We start from the raw sequence: 20100 nt of genomic DNA, 5'->3' as shown, positions 1-20100 counted from the left end.
TCTCCATCGTCTCCCTCTAGAATCTTTCGAAAAATGTTTAGAACCGAATAGCAGTGCATGGCTATGCCATACCATATGTTCTCACGTCCGGCATGAGTTCTATGGCAAGTCAATTAAAGGCAAACCTTGCTTTTGGACTATTCTACTCGAATCAAAATGGTTAATCGAGCATAGAGAACAGAGAAATAGTAGCATCTTGAGTCTATCCAGTGTGTGCATCTATCTTGGTGAAAAGTAATATCTCTAGGTAGGGTAACTATTTATCTGCTCCAGGGTGTTTTCTTGCGATCAGACTACAATCAGTGCTCAAAGATGAAAGAAGTTAAAAGTCGGCCAACCTGCTTGTTTAAAGATTTGTCTGCAGCACCTGTATGTAAAGGGCATAATGTATTTGGGCAAACTATTTTTTGGAATAGTGCAGTGGGGATCAAGAACCGGCAACACAGGTCTCCACAGTACACATATTTAATGGATGGCATTTGTGATGAGCTAACCCAGACAAAAACAAACAGGAATCTTGGAATGGGCATGCCCTTGAAACAGTCAACACAATGAATGACTGTACATTAGAGATAGATCAAAACACCTGAGCACTGGAAATTCCTCAGAGTAGCATTCAATTTCCTATTTTTGTGCCTGTGCATATGCAGGTATGGACTGACCTATAAAGAAACATGCCGATAGCTCTCAAAGGCTTTTCAGTTGTGGCAAAGTCTGTCCGTGACAGGAGACAGATAAAAGATACGACTTTTTAGTTCACAAAACGCCAATTAGGACTTCAAGTCAGACTTGCTATAGAACCAAAAGATGTATTGATCAATTGTTGGAATTGAGTCGAGAAAATGCCAAAACATTTACCTAATGAGGAGAACAACACGGTGCATGACGTGATCAGGCTTCCAACGTGGATACGTTTGCTAAACAGTAGTACATATGTATGTTTTCTTACAATGCAATTAATCAGCACTACTTTGAGTGGGAGAACACAGTTGACTCCACAGTGTCACATGTGTAAATTAGTGAGTGAATAAGTGAGTTAACAGACAGTTTGGCACTGGTCTTTGACACTTGTAGTGGCAGGTTTGTACAAATAGAATCAGAAAAATCCAGATAAATTGCAGCTTCACTGCTTAAATTGTGTGATCTTAGGCAAATATTTTATTTCACCCAAATTCGATTTTCTTTATTATCAGAATGAAACCACTTTCAAATATGTGTGTTTCCAAATACTAGTTCGGCAAAAACCTATTGTGTTTGCTTTAATATACGATAATGTTTCTCAACAACATAGATACTCAAAGTACGGCCCGCGGGCCTCATGCGACCACTCTGACTTTACATGCAGCCCGTTGGGTAACAGGAGCACTGGGCAGCTGTTTGCTCGACTTCGCACTAACAATAAAAATATTAAATATACACACAATCATTTATTTCAAACTTATTTGGTGTTAAAGAAAGAAAGTAACTAGGGACTCCTGCACTTAACTTTAGAAACGCCTTCATTTTTAAATTGATCCTGCGGCACAACTGTAAAACTAAGACAGTCTCTTCAAAATTAAAAAAGTGTATTTAGTTAACATGCAGAACCTTTTCACCTTAGTACAATTTATTTTATCGGTGCATTGAGATGTATTCATTTAAAAGTGATAGTTTTCAAACATAAATTTGGAAACATAAATTTGGTAACACAAATTATTTCCCTTACCCTGCGAACACCACCAATAGTAAATTAAAGAGGCAAGTCACTTAGTATGTGCACTTTATGGGTGTCCTGGGTTCCTATCATACATGAACAACATTCTAGTTTAATAAATCAAACATAGAAGCAGGTTTTTTGCAGCGCACACCATGAATCGTGTATTTCGAGGTCATCTTAAATGTGATAATGCAGAAAAAGGAGGGAAAGTGAGACTAAACAATTGCCTAGGATCACACAATTTGGAAAAGTGGGTAAGCCGGGATTAATTCCAGGTTTTCTGGTTTCCCATTTTTTTTTTCAGCCACTAGATGTATATCATTTGCTTCTCCTACACCTACCTTGGCACCAATCCTCCCAGCCACCCCACCCGACCGCCACTGCCCTGACATCAATGCGGCCCCCAGGCACATCACAGACCAAACTTTTGGGCCCCTGGGAAAATGTTTGCAAGTACCCATGCTCTACAATAATGTGGGCCACATACAGGGTTCCATGACAACTGTCTTGCCTCTTAGTTTACTCATGGTTTATGTTTAGAAATTGTCACTTTTAATTAATGTATTTCTCAGTTCAGTGCAATAATCTGACATATTAATGTCAAAGCGTCCACATGTTAAAGGAACACACGTTTTTTTCTTTTTAAGAGACTTTATCATAATATACATGATTGCTATGTGATTTACCTAGCAAACATTTTCAGGGATAGTCCCGTGCACTGGTTCTCAGAGCTGAGCCATACTTTTGGCTAAGCTCCGGCTCGTCTATATCTGTTAATTTGTTGGCTCGCCCACCTCTACTCAGGTATGTCACCTTTACGGTACCCTTTCAAAACCTTCTCTCGACAGGAAATCAGATTATACTTGCTTGAGCCTCAGTGGGTATCAATTGGAATGCCTTTGTATGTGGATCAGTGTGTGAGCTAAGGAACCAAAACTGCTGACATCATTCACACTGTCACTACTTCAGCACCTTGCATGACTACTTTGCCAACAGGCTGAACACCCCAATAGACAGACTGTCTTTAGACTGGATAAACTCTGCTTGTTGGTCACATCTATTCAGTGTGCTGACAATATGTACCGTTCCAGACTGCAGAGCATTCATACTGGACATCTGCTAAAATAGTCCACTTTCCCAGACACTTTCTGAAAATTCCAGTCAACATCTACTCTACTCCAACACTTCCCCCGCTCCCCGTTTTGATCTTATGTACTTTTCCACTCCGTTTTCTTTTGCTTTAAGGTTGACCCATGCCTCCTGTCTATTCTCCCCTGGTTATGCCTTCCTGTAAAGGCAACCACATGTCTAAAGTTGACGGCCCGTAATCAGGGCCACTGGAATTATATGATTATGCGGCCACAAAATTTTTCTATGGATTTGCCACATAATCCATTATCTGATGCGCAATCTGCAGATTTTAACAAAAATGCTTATTTCTAGCTCAAATGGATCAAAACTTACTAAAATCGTTGTGAAGTGTGTTGCAACCTAGAGGAAGGCCCTATGCAAAGGTTGACAGATCATATTTCAGTTGCTTGTTACTGTATTTGGAAATTAAACTAGTACTAAAGAGTTAAAACGTTTGACCAGACAGTGTTCACATGTGAAAAATGACATAAGTTGGAAGTAATATTTCCCAAAATGTATTGCATTGTGCCACATAATTTGTCTTTTTTGCTGCATAATTTAGTAAGCCCTGCCACATAATATGGTCCCTCCCTGCTGCATAATTCCATTGGCCCTGCTCATACTACACTTCTGTTCGTCGAGCTAGTGAGGTGCTAGCACTTGAGGAAGACCGTTGTATTCCCCAGTACCTCCTTTCTTCTCTCCTGTGCCTACCGTTACATCCAGACTTTCTCTCCAACTCCGTCAATGCATTGTCACTAGCAGCTAACATGTTATCAGATCACACATCGCCCTCCCGAGTTATATGTGGTTTGCCCATCTTTCATCTATTTCTTCGACCTCTAGACTGTACTCGCTCATAAATACTTTGCGCAAGGTCATATCTCCTCTTCGTTTTTTTTCCATTGCACTGGCATGCTGCTTTTCCCCCCTCCAAATGTCTTAATTGTCGTTGCCTCTGTTTCAATAATATTCCTTTTTTTATGCACCAGTCGTTTTCAGTGTTTCTTTTCTTGGTCTTTATGAAATGATTGACGTTTGAGAGGGATTCCAACAGTTTGAAAAAGCCCTAAACAATGCATTTTAACAATGTGTAAAGCCAGTGACGGAGCACCGATTTTAGTTTGCTGCTCAATTATAGAGGAGCGCCCTTCTTTTTATTGGGGTATCTGCTGCAGCTTATTTCGGCCCTTGCCCTCTGTGAGATTTAAAATTAGGAACCTTTTTATTACATCTCTTGCTACTGCATTAATTGCCATTTTGTATCTCGGCGTTTGCATAAATCAGCTGGCAGGAGCTGGCAGCTGGTGACACGCCCTGTCAACCCTCCGCGCCTGTGCCCTCTGTCAGGCTGTGCCTACCAGTCTCGGCAGTTTGGACGCTGTGGACGACCGCATGTCCCAGGGAAGCGCTAATGAAGCCGTTCCTGAGAGGAGAGCGAGGGCGGCAGGGCCCCTGCAGGGAGATAATGGCGCCGGTCTGTCTTTGAGGAGCGAGGCGCTGGAATGGCCGCCAAGAGCCACTGCCTCGTTAGCCTTCAGTAGCGAGGCACCAGCGCGCGAACGGAAATACGCTTATGGCTTTCAGTCTCACATCCACCACCTCAGGGCCAGCGAATTCACTCAGCCAAGCCTAGAGGTGGGCAAGCTAAGCCTGGCTCAGCTCCTGTTGGAACCTCGAGCCCATGACGAGCCGAGCTTTCATGTGGCTTTCGTCTGCCTCCGTCCGTCTACCCAGGGTGAGGCGTTATGGTGGGAGCTGCCATCTGTGGAACTGGGAAGCCAGGTTTGAGTCTTGCTTGGGCTAAACATCCTGTGGTTCTGGGCCAATCGCTTAATTTCCCTATGCGGCAGTGCTTTAAATGGGCCGGTACTCTCCGGTACTGAGTACCGGCACTTTTTTATTTTGAGAGGGAGAGTACCGGCATATCTCATGAAAAACGTAATACTTTTAATTGGAGAGTACCGGCACTTCTCGGAAACAAGCAGGTACTCTGGTACAGAGTACCTGCACTTCTATTTTTCCATTTAAAGCACTGCCTATGCCTATAAACCAGAGGCCTTCAACCCTTTCTGTAGTATGAGCTACTTCTGCTCAAGAAAGATCCTCCCGAGCTACTAGCACATTTGTAAAGCAGTGCAAGACACGTTGACGCTACACTATGACGAGGTTAAATGCAGAAATCCTTATAAAAAGTTTACCAATATTAAGTGCCTCCACCTAATAAAGTAACATTCAAATCTCCACATGCCCTGTGACAAAAAGGACATAACCACAGCAAATGTCTCACAACCCAGCTAGAATTATCATTCAACTATCAACTTTAAACATGTTTTAAAAATTGCAACTTTGTTTTTTGTCATCATATCCGTTTCTCGAAATAGACAAATTTTCCTATCAAATACCACTTCCTGTTTTGGGCAACAAAAAAAAAACGAGAAGAAAATACTTTAAAAAAAAATGCTTTCAAAATATTTTCATTTCTATAAAATACACAGTCCCCATACAGAAGAGTGTCATTTTCATTGAATACTCACATGAACAAATGGTTCACATGGACATGTATTCTAATCATAGGCCATAGATGTTCATTATAGCACCAAGGGTGCTTGTATGGAGCCAATAATGCAGACCATTATACCAGGGCCACAGTTGTGCCAAGCTGGACACCACCAGGACCAGGGTGGATGCCATATACCAACCATGACCATGGTTTTGCATGGGACGGCCAAACTAAGGCCAGTCATGCTCCTAAAATGTCAATGATGGCTGTAATTTAGGATGCTAAAACTAGACCAAGAATACCCTAAATAGTCAAGGATGGTCATTATTATGCAATTTGCACTGTTATGCCATAAACGGACATAATTGTGCCAGAGATAAAAACCCTTATGATGGGGGCACATATACACAGATTGTTATTATACAGAGATTATTATGGACACATACATAAATAAAGACAAGGCTTTTACTTTTCTCTGCTCTTGATAATACTCTGCTCTCTTCAGCTCTTGGACTGGTCATACACTCAACTAGCACATTTTCACTCTGGCTCCTGCAGTCCCACACTTTGGTGGGTCAGCACTGCTTACAGCTCAAAATACTGCTGCCACTTTTCTCTTATGGTCCACTGTTAACGCACATGGTGCAACTGATTAAGTGGTGACTGCAACATGAGTAATCTCCTTGTGACTTAGTTAGATTGAGATTGGATGCAAATGGCTATGTGGCAGACCCCATAAGCCCATACGGTGTTTTTGAGTGTTAGTATGAAGCCGTGCCATCGGTAAGGGTGGCAGTCACTCTAAGAGTCTTAAGGTGAACAGTGCTACCTTCCTTTAATCTGCACAGACTCTCTGAATAAGATACTGGGCTTGACATCAACTCTGAGAGCTACTTTGAGAGTACTGGTGAGATACCAGTAGCTCATGAGCTACTCGTTGGAGACCCCTCCAATAAGCAATGAATGTGAACTTGTGTAACTTGACTGGTGCTCATGTAATGTGCTCGGCAGGTTTGAGTTCATACTATATATAAAAACTGCACTAAGAGGTAAAACCAAAGCCTTAAAATAAGGAAAGGCAGATACATACCCATTTACTGGCTGATTTGTGCAGCATGAAACCAGAAAACCTGGAAAGTGCACTCTCCCCGCTTAAACTGTGTGATCTTAGGCAAATGTTTTATTTCACCATAACTCTTTTTCTTTATCACGTATGAAAGCACTTTCAAATATGTGAGTTCAGACTACCAGTTGTACAAAACCAGTGCTGGCGCTAGGTGTGGGCAGTGTGAAAAGCTGCCCAGGGCCCCTTACTCAGCCCACTAACTTGGAGCCCTGCCCCAGCGTGACAGTCGGGGCATAGCACAAAAGGTTTCTCCTCGGAATGGGGCACTGAGGAAGTGCGGAGGCCCTTTTGTGGTGTAGAGAGGCAAACCCCAGGGGAGTGGGGTCCGTCCCAATTGCAAGGAGATATATTCTACAGGTTTGTCCTGCAATTAGGCATGGGCAAAACCCCCTTCCTCTAACAACCACACAGAGGCACCTTGGTTTGACTATTGTGCTGCTGTTTAGCTTCCTGGCAGTATTAACCCTCTCTTATGATGAGAAACCCTCACACCTTCAACCCTTCAGAAGCTGTTAACAGGTGCTTGTAGGCGGTTGAAAGGTAGGGGCTGAAGCATCTACTGAGGTGCAAACAGCCTTTAACGTGTATGGAAATTAGAGGGGCCTTGCACATTCCCTTTCTGCCCAGGGCCCTAAAATTCCTAGAACCAGCCTTGTACAAAGCTATCACTTTTAAGAAGTATTTCTCAGAGCCACATGTTAGAGAAATAATTTTTTTAATTTTGAAGAGACTTTATCATAACTTACATGATGTTTGTTGTATGATTTACATAGCAGATATTTTAAGGGCTCAGATGGTGTAGGGGCTCTAATATCTGAGCCCGGCCGTTGGCTTGGCTCTAGATCAGCTCTCTCTGTTAATTTGTTGGTTCGCCCACCTCTAGGCAAGCCATACCTAAAAAAACTAAAACTTCTAGTGTCTACGAGCTCTGTTTCTCCACTTGGGAAACCTAAACAGTGATAATACCTACCACTACGTATATGAGAAGGGAGACAAAGTCGCAAAGGCAGGAGGGTGGCATGGATGTGGCAGGAGTGCTACACTGAAATTCCCAAAAGTAACACAACTTGGAAATAAGTTTTATTAATAAAAGAAACATGAAAATGAAGACCAAATTCCGAAGCCATTACTGTGTCATACAACTGGTCAATGGACGCTCTTCAAAGCTTGTGGTAAAGACGTTTTCTAATGAAACAGTCACTGTTCTGTGTCCTGTTGGAAAATGTTAGCTGACCAATCAGTTCAACAAAGACACTTCTGTAGGTTGAAAGTCGGTTTTTGAGTTGGTAACAAAGTCCTCCAGGGGAGGAGAGAAAGGCTAGATTGTGGGTTCTCATGTGTGAAACCCTCCTGTTCTGTCCAGGGCTTTTCAGACGTGTCATTGCTGGATCTTATAGAGGGTGTGGCTATTTCTGTTGATATTTACCTTCAAGGAGCAGACATCGTGTGACCCAGTTCAAGCAGGCACATAGGATTAGATTTATGTTATACTCCAAGGCAGAGAATGTTTAAGTTATGGACAAAACTGAAAATTCCCCAGGGCTCCCACATTCCAAGGACCAATCCCGCTCGGTAAACTTATTGGGACAGTTAAATGGCCGCCATAATGTTGGTATTTTAAAAAAAAAGAGATTCTGTTTAAATGTGACAGCTGGGGAATTCTGGACAGAGTGATAGCATCTATGCCCGGCTGGTCCAACCTTAACACTAATACTCAGTGGTAGTTAGTGCCATTTAAATTAGAAATTATTCTGTGTCATGTCACTCTTCTTACTTCACCACACCTCTTCTGTATCCCCATCTCTCTTTACCTATTGCTACATCTTTCTATGTACCCACACCTTCTCGACCTAAACTCTACCTACCTCGTCTATGACCTTTTTTCTCTATTTGTCACTCTCTGCTTCACCTATCTTTATTGACCTCCCTTCTCTCCCACTCTGTTCCTGCCTCTATACCTCTCCGTCTGTACCTCACCCTACTCACTGTAGTTCACAGCAGTGCTTCCATTCCATGTCCCAGCATCTCCCTTCCATCTTCTTCGCCTCTCTCCCAAAATAAGCCCTCTACTTACCTCACCTCGCTGTCTCTGGTCATCTCTCCTTATCTTACCTCTCTCTACCTCTTCTGCAGCAATCTCTTTGCCTCACCATTAAAAACCATACCTTTATCAATCTCATTTCTCTCTGTGCCTCAGATCTCCCACTACCTCATCTGTCTACCCTATCCCTTTCCCTCCCTCACTACATAACCTCTCAATTTCCCACACCATTCACTTTGCTCCTTCGCCTCTCCATATGTCCTCTCTGGTAGGTCAGACAAGTAGGACAGGCAGTGAAGTGGGAACAGTAGGCTCCAAAGGTGATGGGTAGCCCGAGTGGATGCTGAAGATCAGTCGCGGATCGATGGGGTTACAGGAGGCGGGCGACATGCGGGGGGGGGGGAATATTAGTAACATTAAAAACTAAACTTAAAAAACTTGCCGCCGCCCTGCTGCTCCTTCTTCTCCTCAACAGTCAGGCAGAGGCTCCCAGCCTGCTTGCGGCCAATCTTGACGCTGCTCAGGGTAGCGTTAGGATTGGCTGGGAGCTTGTGCCTGCTCTCTCTAGCCCTGCAACACAGTGCCGGGCTGGAGAGAGCACAGTGCGCATGTGTGTTTGGCCTGCCCGATACAGTGCACTGCCTTCATCCCCGTTATCCCCAATTCCCCGCCCCTTTCACAATGAAAGGATAATAAACCTAGTTTATTTTCCTTTCATTGTTAAAGGATTTGCAGTGGTTGCTGCTGGTGGGGGTGGGTGGCGCGACGCTCCTCCTCCATAGTGGAGGAGCTGTTGATACTGAAGATAATAGCAGAGGTGAGTCGTCCTATCTTTCATTGCTGACATGGCCAGGCACACCATTGTAGTCTATGTGCTGACACTTAACATTTCTTAGTCACCATTCCCCACACTGCCTTTGTGTCTGCTATTGAGTGTGACATCTCCCCGACAGCAACTGGCGTAGACAAGTCATAGGCACCTCGCGTTTTTTTAACACTCCTTGCTTGCAGCTGCCTTTCAACATCAGTTCTGGGCTGGGAATAGATATGTGCATGTTCTTTTCATTCAGAGGCTCCTATTTGTAGGTGCAAGTTCTGTTTTCATTCTTCTGTTTTCCGGCATGAGCTCGATGTTATAAAATCGATTCGGGGGAAATTGTTTTCATCGCGGACAGTTTTCAAAGTTGGTGTGGGCCTGGCTCTGTTTAACTCAAGCTTTTGTTTGGCCACATGAAGATCGACACAATTTACATTGTTTTGAGATGCAAAAATAGGATGTTGGTGAAATTGACATCCTATGACATCTCTCAGATTTTCAATAGCGCGTGAAATATTTTTCAAATCCTCCAACAGATTGCAAACAGGGTTAGGAAAGCATGGTGGTTGCACTGGTTCCAGCTACGATGCAAAGAAAGTGTAGAAATGGCAGGTTGGACTCCAGTTTGCAGTGGATCAGAAGATTCAAATTACGGAGGATATAAAACCCACCTCTCAGTGCACTGGATGTCATTCCTGGTCAGCCATTGAACTTCTGGCCACATGGCAGGCTGGGAGACTCAACATTGTTAATTGATTTGCCAGAGCAAGATAAACAAACATGGGCAAAGCCAGTTGGTCTAACCTTTGAGATCTATTGGCAGTGCCAATGGTTCTAGTCTGCCGTAGAAAATCCTCGATGCTGTACATCATGGCTTTTAAATAAAGGGAAAAAACTATCACGCGCCTGGCTGTGTCATTTTGTAGGTACACACTCCAAGCCCTTGCTACCCCACTGAAGTTAACATGTGCACCTTATGCAGAGTTTTGTGGCCACACTGCATGTCATATCATCTATTGCTCAGAATCCCTTCGTTCAGTATCACTCCTGTGTGTACCAGTGGAGTTGCCCGAAGCGTTATTTTTAGGTACTCTTTCCAAGGGCACACGTCCATTTGTAGATGGCATGGATTTTTGATGAATTTGCCCACTGATGGTAACATGGCTCTTTCTATGTGTGCTCTGGTTGTACCAGGCAATACTCTTAACGCTCTGTGCCCAACTTTTTCCGTGAGTGCTGTTGTATCCTCTGCATCACAGCACGTCCTTGAGCCTTCTGGAAGGCGCGCTGGGGACAGATATCGGCTTATGCTCGGATGGTTGCCTCCAGTTCAGTATGGAGTTTGCACCAATGTGTTGTGTCCTAAGGTACCAAATGAGGTTCTTCGGGTGATGTGAGGTAGACAAATGATCAGTGCAGTCAGCTCATCCAGGGACTGGGCCTAGGACAGGAGAGCCCCACATCGCTTGCCCTGTGAGTGGCAGAAAACCACTGGAGCCATAGAGACTGATCTTAAAAAAAAAACTCTCTTCAAGCGCATCAAAGCATAGAGGGGAGGCATTTGCATGTCAGGGAGTTTATGATAATAACGAGCATGTGTTCTATGCGAACCTCGAGTAATGTCCCAAAAGGTTAGCGCCAGTTCTTAGTGAACGTGCACAGAACAGCTGTATTTACTGGCGGAACACGTTTTGCTCGAGTCGGTTTGAGATGGACATGATTGTCCATCACGTCTCGTGACATTTATCAGACGATGTCTCGCTGTACAATGATTGCTCTTTGGACATGTGTAGCGCATTTTTATGAAATGCAGGCAAACATTCTTAGAGCCACTCCATAAATGTAGAGTTAATCTGCATCCCGATTGTAACGAGGTGGCGGGGGCACGTAAAGCTGGAGACACAAGAGACCCAGGACCCTCAATGTCCGTACTTTATTATTGTTAAAGCACAGGCATCACAAATAAATAAATGTGCTGTCATTGTAGAACATTTTTAGATTTTATTCAGATATCTTTTAACTGCTCCGCGATCATTCAGTTCTAGTTTCTTAGAGTGAAACATATTACAACCCTCCATTGCCATCTACTGTCAATGCAAGAGAATGCAGCATTCTTTGAAACTAACACCTTGAGCCCAATATGTTTAAAATCTGGCGCTAGCCGAGAATGTTTGATTTCACTACAATCATATGTGGAATTTGCTTGCTTGTAAGAGTTTTCATCCAGTGGTCTCTTCCTGTGTAATTCACATTTGCCTTCCGCCTACTGCAGCATACAGTTTTGGGCAGTATGTCAGCCCACCTCCTCCACCGGCTAACTTCACAGTGATGGTATTCTGCCCTTTCACAAGGACCCCACATTCAAGCACACACACACACGTCTCCTTAAGTGCGAGAGACTGCTGTGGTCATGCTTGTTTTAGGTGACCAAAAATATTTTTATTTTAGCCAATGTGCGTTTTTTCTAGAATGATGAAGGCCGGGCAGCAACCCCAACAATACAATTCTGCAAAAACTTGATAAAACAAAACAAGCATTGACGAAGTCATAAGGCTGTCACCAACTCCCCCCCTCCCCCCAACCCCCCCACACACACACACACATAAAAGCTTTGCCCATGGTTGTTTTTATGTTTATTATTATTTTTATTATTATGACCATTATCACCATATTTTCCTCCGGAGGAATTACGATGGTAGTATTCCTTCGAGTGAATAGCCCTCATAGAGAAATAGCGGTCATGGGGAAATGCACTTAGGAAGGAAATTGTGCCACCGATCGAAGGACTGTATGTTACATCTCTTCTCTGTCAGGCACCTTGGATTTGATGTTTGACTTTTTAGCAATTGGCAAGAATTGTTATTATGACGTCAGCGAATTTACGTGCTCTAGTTTTGTTGAATAGGGATCAAACATTTTGAATAGCGACTTCACAAAGTCCCACTGCCAGGATCATTATGTCACCATTCTGTCAGCGGAATCCCTACTTCTTAGTCCAGCCCGGACTTCACTGACCCATTCTTGCTGCCCAAAGCAACCCCAATTCTTATCGAGCGTTGTGTAAAAATCAATAGTATTGAATATCATTAGCATTTTACTATTATTTGAACTGGAAATCACAGTCACATCATTAACCCACCATGGATGTTTGTGAAAAAGTCAGCTCTTAGATTCACGTAGAAGTTAACTGTGTAATAACATTTAATGTAACAGCTGTCATGCGGAAAATTAGTTACATTTGATGTGAAAAGCACAAGTTCGTTATAAATACAGATATAGAGGTCTTTTGCCATATTGATCTGGAGTTTGACGCTATATTGATCTGGAGTTTGACGCTATATTGATCTGGAGTTTAAGATTACACGATGTACAATGACTGCCTGGATGTCTTTGAAGAATTAGCACCCACACAGTGAGGTGCTGTTTACTGCTGCTGCCCTTCCTTGGGAAGATCCATGATGTAAACTTGGGGACAATCACCCGTAATTCCACTAGTGACTTCAATTCGCCACTTGCTGCTATTGTGCGTTGTTATTAGCAAGTACTGCTCTGCCGTGTATGCTGTTGTGTTAAACTTTAATACAAGTAATCAACCTGCTAAATAAACGGGCACGATGAGTTCAGTAAGGTGAACACACCAGTAAGCACCCATTTTATAATCTCATCTTCTTCATAATGACATGATCTGCGTGTACATGAATAACTAAAGCAGAATTAGAAATTAAAAGTACATTTTTCTGCAGGCCTCGGTATTCCGCAGGGTGGAAAGCAGAATGACTTATACCGAAGAGTGATGCACACTCGCCGGTGGAACTTGACAACATTGATTTTCAAACCCTAATAACATGCCTCCTAGCAAGTAACAAGCCTAAAACATTCATGTGTGCCTGTCAATCAGAAAGTGGCATCGTGGGGAAAAATGGTTGACGGGAATATGGCCCACGGTGAATACAAGCATCTGAGATTAATTCAAGCATTTCATCCGTCAGGTCTTGTTTCCCGTCTGAAAGCCGCATTTGACGCACCGTGGCCAGTGGTACGTTTGGTGGTAGTTAATTTGCCTGTTGAACACACTGCCATTCGGCTCGCAGTAAGGCAGTGTAGTGATATCAGGAGTGCTTTCCGAGTTTCAGGATTTGGTAGACAGTAGTGCTGGCAGAATAGGTCGCCAGATCACACTCACCATTATTTGTTAATCTGAGTCATTGAACCAAGAGAGCGAATGGACATGTAGGAAGAAAATTGAATATTTGGTCTCTGTTTGAAGCCTTTTTATGGATTTCAACAGAGGATTTTCTCATCAGAGATGATTCTCATAGAGATCCCATGCTTGCAGGGGTTCGGTTTTGTCCAAAGGTTTTTTTTAATCTTTAGGTGTCTGACTCAGTGAAGAGATAACCCCCAGCTTTTCTTTTTCCCTCGAACAGTTCTGGAGTCTGTCTCCGGTAGTGTTTTAGCATTGCTATTTCCACAGTGGGTGTTTCATGTTGAGTGTAGACCCATATTTGCCTTGCTAATTCTAGGTTGTGTTAACCTGCACACTGCAGGGGTGATTACCTAGAATGCCAAATGTTTCTGTTTTGGCCTGATGTTTGAGGCGACTTTTGATAGACAAAAACACATTGGGTCTGGGTTTGACTTGAATGTGCTGCCAGAGGGAGAATGTGTTGCTGCTAAATGAAAGTGAACCTCCAAGCTCTATATGGACAGAAATAATATAGGAAAGCAATTAACCACTTGTTCCTCTGTGGTTGCATACAGTGAAGTATTGTAATAAAATGTTTCGCTGCCAGGCACTATGTCTGCAATAAGCTATCCTTTCTTCTTTCTTGCAGGCTTTCGCTCCACAAGTCAAGCTCCGAAGATGGCTCACTAGGTCAGTATGATCCAGTTGGTGGTGTTTTGAGACTATGTTTAATTAGTATATTGAAATCCTATAAAGGCAGATCAAGCTCCTTATATGTATTATGTATCCCTTTATTTTAGTACATTGCTATATGTGTTGAACTTTTCAGTGAACCTCGTGGGCTAGAATTATTTCTCTCTGCTTTTCACGCCCACCTTTGAGAGCCCTTTCCCAACCATTATCTTTCACTAAGGACATTTCCTTGCTGTCTCTGGAGTAGCAGTAAGCGTGCGACTCACCACAAGAGATGTCTTTAATTTCCTTATAAACATCATTGAGTCACCAAAATGTTGATCTCAAGCAAGCCAACTCACAACGTTATTGCAGTTATTCACGCTCTTCTGTGTTGAAACAGACAAGTGAAGAAAAGAAACCTCGATCTTCCCCTGAAACAGACGTGGGAAGAAAAGAAAGCTCCATATTTCCCGAGTAGTGTTCGTGTTTCCTTATGAAGCACTCCCAAGAGCATGAACTCGAGCAGAGTGGTCGCCTTCTGTTTTCAGGTTCCCTCCCTTTGAAACTCCTGCCTATCAATCTTCAGTTTATGCCCAGCTGCATGCTAGGAACATTTGGCTCTTCCAGCTGTAGCTTGGTTGACACAGATTTTTTTTGTTGACCAGTCTTAGCAACATGACGCCTCCAGCTGTTAACTTGTACTGCAATTTTCATAACTAAATAAAATAAAAGGTATTTTTTTATGCTAAAAGTACTCATGATTAGTAAAACTGCCTGTGCTAATGACATTGCACGTCCTCAAACACTAGGATGCAGTATTTTGGTTCTGCTTACAGATTTGTACAGATCTTGCAAGGTAGATGGACAGATTAGGAGGGTCTTTTAGTCACCTTGTTTACCTCCACTTGGGTAGTTGGCTTTTTACTGCAATAAAATAATCCAGTGGTAACTTGTGTATTGATGATCACATTGTGGTGAATAGGACGTGCAAATGCTGATGGCAAAATGCTGCAGTGCACCCTTGATAGCACCACAGGCTAGTCTGCGTGGTCTGATGACCTCTTTACAGATCAACAAACCTGCTCATGTTATTACCTACAATTTACCTTTGTCTCCACCAACCAAAATATACTCGAACATATATATTCGCTGTATATGCAGGGGTATGGCACGCACCCAAGCTTGTTTTCAGTGTTAATCATGTCTCTGGCTCTCCTAAAAGAATAAATGTTTTGCAACATGTGCATGAACGTATAATTTTGCTGAACTAAACGAGCTCACCTGTTTGCCCTTATAATACATTAGATTGAAATAATTTGAATGAATTCCGAGTGGCCAGCAAGACTCCAGTCATCCTAATAATGCATCTTTCTTTCTTTCTGTTTGTTTGTTGCGAATCTAGGGAAAGCTGAGTGGAAAAAGAAAAACAAGTACTTCTGGCAAAATTTTCGGAAAAACCAGAAAGGAATAATGAGACAGGCTTCGAAAGGTAATTTACTGATTCAGAATTACACAGAGGGCACTTTACTACATTCACAAGGGCTGTGCACAGCGAAAGCTCGTCATGGACCTTCATTGACATCACTATCTATTAAATTGCCCATTTGTTTGTGGGCTCATGTAGCCTGTGAATGTAAGTTTCACCTGGTAGTTCTCACGAGCAATGTTACATCTAAATGGTAGGACATATTTGAAACCTATATTTGAAAAACACTGTTTAGCTTGGGTCGTATCACAGCAGATATGCAGCAGTGTATATATCTATTGAGCTTCCAGTAGTTGCAAGGGGGTGAATGGCTGATTGATTGCCTGAGAAAATCGGTTGTGGAAATAGTATGCCTTTAAATCATGGACATGTTCATGAACTGTGTTGAATTATTTAGTAATTACTCATTCCAAAATATTTCCCTTTTTATTTTTATTTGAGAATTTTTCCTTTTTTTTCTTGTATCCTCTCCAAGGACACTCTCAATAAATTCTAAATGACATAAAATAGGTATTAACTCAGAAAAGTATGATATTTTAAATGTTTTATTCTAATCAAGTTAAGCTTGTAATGGTTTAAAAGGTGTCAGTAAAGTCGCTCTGATCCAGAGGGTCCACAGAGAAAACGTCTTCTTTACTATAGAGCTGGACCATCTAGTCCGCAGCGTGATCCTGAAAACAAAGCTCCCTTGTTAATTACGTTACTCCAGTTGATTATCGCACACAACAATTTTAGCCCCTTGAAAATGACCATCATAGCTCTATTTGTTAGCATTAATTTCTAAGCTGGCTGCCCCGTGATTTGCAACGTGTGAGTGAACAGTCACTGGGAAAGTGAAGTCTTAGCAGGATCTTTGTGGGAGCTATTGGTAGGAGTCAACATCACATATGCAAATTGAGGATTAGGCCATGCCTCATAAGAATAGCACGAGGGAGAAAAATGGATGTTGCAAGAAGGCTCAGTGGCCCGCTTCTAGGGCAGGATATAAGAAGCCACGTTGAAAAAGCAGAAGTTTTGCAGGGCTCACCCACTTGCCAATGGAGGTTGTTGAAATGAAGGTCACTAAATGATGAATTTTGTGATTATGGCGAAACCCATCCTTAAGGCAGTGCGCAGTTCTGTTTTTGTAGAGCGACAAAAAATTTACTCTGCAATGGCTGTTTTAAATTCTTTTACAGAGGACTGTGCTTTAAAATTCAATAAGTTATCTGTACCCTTAGTGTGGCAACACTGCTTTCTCTTGACCTGGTTGTCCATGTTTGTTGTTACCACGTGAATTGCTAATGGCGTCTTCTCTGTCTTTTCATGTTTTGTAGGTGAAGATGTTGGATACGTGGCCAGCGAGATCACCATGAGTGACGAGGAAAGGATCCAGCTGATGATGATGGTGAAGGAGAAGATGATTACCATCGAGGAAGCTCTTGCCAGGGTATGACCCCACGCTGTGTCTTATGCTACCTGTAGTTCTGAAGGCTGGGTATCTATTAACCGTGCACTACTGTTTCTCATTTACTGTGTAAAGAGCTCTTTATCAGTCAGTGAACTAGCTACTGTTAGCTTTCTCTGTCTGACTGCTTCCTACCTCCACTGCAGCATGATGGCTGCAGCTCATGCTTGAGGAATGGATATATTGGGTGACCTACAAAATCACTGACATAGCACTTTGTGGTACAATGAAATAACAGGGCATGCACAGATTAATTTGCATTTGGTATGGCTGTTTGTGGGTTTCAGTAATTGAAGAGCAGGGTGTGCTGCATTGCAGTTTTGAGGAGCATTTGCAGAATTATATATTGGTTTTGGTATTCAAATATAGAATTAGGTCCTTAGAAGACTCCTGAATAGAGAAATAGTTTTACATGAGGCTGCAACAGAGAAAATGTTGCTAAAGGGACACCTTTTCATAGCGTTATCACTATAGAGAAAACGCATATAGGGCAAAATGAAGGTAATAATAATAATACACCGTTAAACGTTTTTGTTTTTAGATCAGCTAAATGATCAGTTTAATAAAAGAGTCAAATATGTTCTAAAGGTTCTGTATAATGTTTATTATAAAAGAAAGGGCTGCAGTGAGCATGTTGGTTAAAGCAAGGATTAGGTTTAGTGAGAGGGCGAGGGTATGAGTAACAATTCATTTTGGGGCTCATTTATGAGTTAAGATAGGATCCCTTTTGGTGTTAGATAGGATCCCTTTTGGTGTTAGGGCTAATCTAAGGCTTGAACTGAGGGCTAATGTATATTTAGAGAAGATTGGATATAATGTATTCCTTTCGTAAATGCGTATGCTTGTAGCAGTTTTAATTTTAGGATTCTCCTCAATATTCATTACGTATTTTTTTGTTGAGAGTTCCTACTAGTGATTTCTTGGAAAAGATTTTCCTAGGAAAATGGGTTGTGTGTCACAATACAGAAGTATCCACCAATAAAAATAAGTCATGGAATAGAATGGGACACTGCAGTGCAAAGTTGAGGCTCTTCAGTAATGATTCGATTTTATCAGTTTAGTTCTGGGCAGGACCTCCACCAGGAACAGCAAGAGTCTTACAGGCCAGAACGAATGCTCTGTCATATATGTGTAGGCCCTAATATTGAATTACCAGGCCATGCTGTAGTTAATAATTGAGGTCCAAGTGAAAGAATTGTGGGAATGGCCAAGCACTATAATTTCTCCTGAGACAGGAGTACATGGTGCAGAAACATTGATACTCAGTGTAATTGAAGGCATGCTCCTGGTATTTCACTGAAACAGAGGCCTCTCATGTGAGAGTATTGCCTGTTACTGATCCTCTCCTGCAGGTGATCCATTTTGGGTCTGTGGGATGCTCTTTATGCAACAAAAAATATACCTTGGGGTGGGGGAATCTTGTCCAAAATATGTGCCACCAACAAGGTGGGGCATGGTTACCTCTTTCCATAAGGACTTTTTAGGTTGAGCTTGCAAGTGTTCTCACAGGTTGTAATCAATCGGGGGGTTGTAGGGGATTGTCCTAAACAACACATTGCAAACAATGCAGATGTTTCCTACGCCAGCGTAACTGCGCTTGCTGGAACAACGCATGCCGTTTTCTTTGCCCTAACCACATATGTGCCAAACTATGCATATGCGTGGGTAAGGCAGAGAAAAAGACAGAGAGCAGTCTAGCTGATTGGGCGAGGAGGCGATGAGATAAGTTGGGTTGGGGAAGGGTTGGGGGGTAGTTTTTAGAGGTGGAGTGGATTAAGGGTTTAGGGTGGGTGGGTGGGACTGGCCGGTTTATATTTTATGGGCGGGGTGGGGTATTTTTTTATTTTTTTTTTAGGGCTTAGGGTGGGGGCAGGATAGTTTATTTTTTAGGGGCGGGGAGGTTTAAGGAAGGGTATGAGGAAGTATCGGGAGAGAATGCGGTGAGGTAAGTGGGGTTGGATTTAGTATTTCGGGTGGGTGGGGCAGTGGGGTAGTTTATTTTTTCAGGCTGGGATTGGGGGTTGGGGGTTGGAGTAGGTTTTTTTTTTTTTTTTTTTGAGCTTAGGGTGGGTGGGGGTTGGGGTAGTTTATTTTTTAGGGGCAGAGTGGGGAGGTGGGGTAGTTTATTTTTCAGGGGTCGGGAAGGATTAAGGAAGGGAGGGAGGAGAGAAGAGGAGACGCAGTGAGGTAAGTGGGGTTGGGACAGGGTTTGGTGGGTAGTTTGTAGTGGTGGGGTTGATTTAGGGCTTAGGGTGGGTGGGGGGGTCAGGCCAGTTTCTCTTTTAGAGGCAGGAGTGGACGGGGCAGAGTAGTTTATTTTTTAGTGCTTAGGGTGGGTGGGGGGTCTGGGTAATTAACCTGTTAAGGATGGGGGTAGGTTTTAGGGCTTAGGGTGGTTGGGGGATGTCGGGGTAGTTTAGTTTTTAGGAGCAGGGGTGGGGGGGTTGGGGTAGGTTTTTTTTTCAGGACTTAGGGTGGGTCGGGGATTCAGAGTAGCTTAGTTATTAGGGGTGGGGGAAGGTTTTAGGGCTCAGGGCGTGTGGGGGGTGTCTGGGTAGTTTACTTATTAGGGGTGGGGTAAGTTTTGGGCCTGAGGACAGGTGGAGGAGGGGTTTGGGTACTTTTTTAGGTTACGAAGGGGGCTGTATGACAGAACCACACATACCTTTTCCACATAGTCCTTTACTAAGCATGCTTTTTCAACGAAATTCATTGTAAAGGCATGCAGGGAAAAGACGTGGTCATAGCTTCGGTCACGTTGTTAAGGCATGCGTTGTTCCGGTATGCGTGGTTTTGTCATACAACCATGTGTGGGCTTTTAACCACACCCACCGCACGCCCATCACTATCCCTCGTTCATGTGCTTGCCTTTCAAAAATCCTTTGCTATCATTGGCAAATGCTTTACATTTATCCCTCCTTGGGGCAGTTTTGTCACCGCCTTGGACCTCGACCCTGTTACATGGATGATTGCACAATTGCTGATACGTTTG

General features: G+C 42.9%; 1 protein-coding gene across 5 annotated transcripts in view; it reads left to right on the top strand.

The window, feature by feature from the left end:
• Positions 1-20100, top strand: part of SASH1 (SAM and SH3 domain containing 1) — a 536180-nt gene that overhangs the window by 353957 nt on the left and 162123 nt on the right. For all 5 annotated transcript variants that reach the window (XM_069235189.1, XM_069235188.1, XM_069235187.1 and 2 more), the window contains exons 5-7: positions 14150-14190; positions 15578-15664; positions 16978-17090. In XM_069235189.1, the coding sequence (XP_069091290.1) occupies positions 14150-14190; positions 15578-15664; positions 16978-17090 (241 nt within the window). The remainder of the gene's footprint in view (positions 1-14149; positions 14191-15577; positions 15665-16977; positions 17091-20100) is intronic.

The sequence above is a fragment of the Pleurodeles waltl genome, chromosome 5 (genome assembly GCF_031143425.1).
Source record: "Pleurodeles waltl isolate 20211129_DDA chromosome 5, aPleWal1.hap1.20221129, whole genome shotgun sequence".
Lineage (NCBI taxonomy): Eukaryota > Metazoa > Chordata > Amphibia > Caudata > Salamandridae > Pleurodeles > Pleurodeles waltl.
The sequence above is the reverse complement of the archived record's forward strand: the minus strand, read 5'-3'. Positions and strand labels throughout refer to the sequence as shown.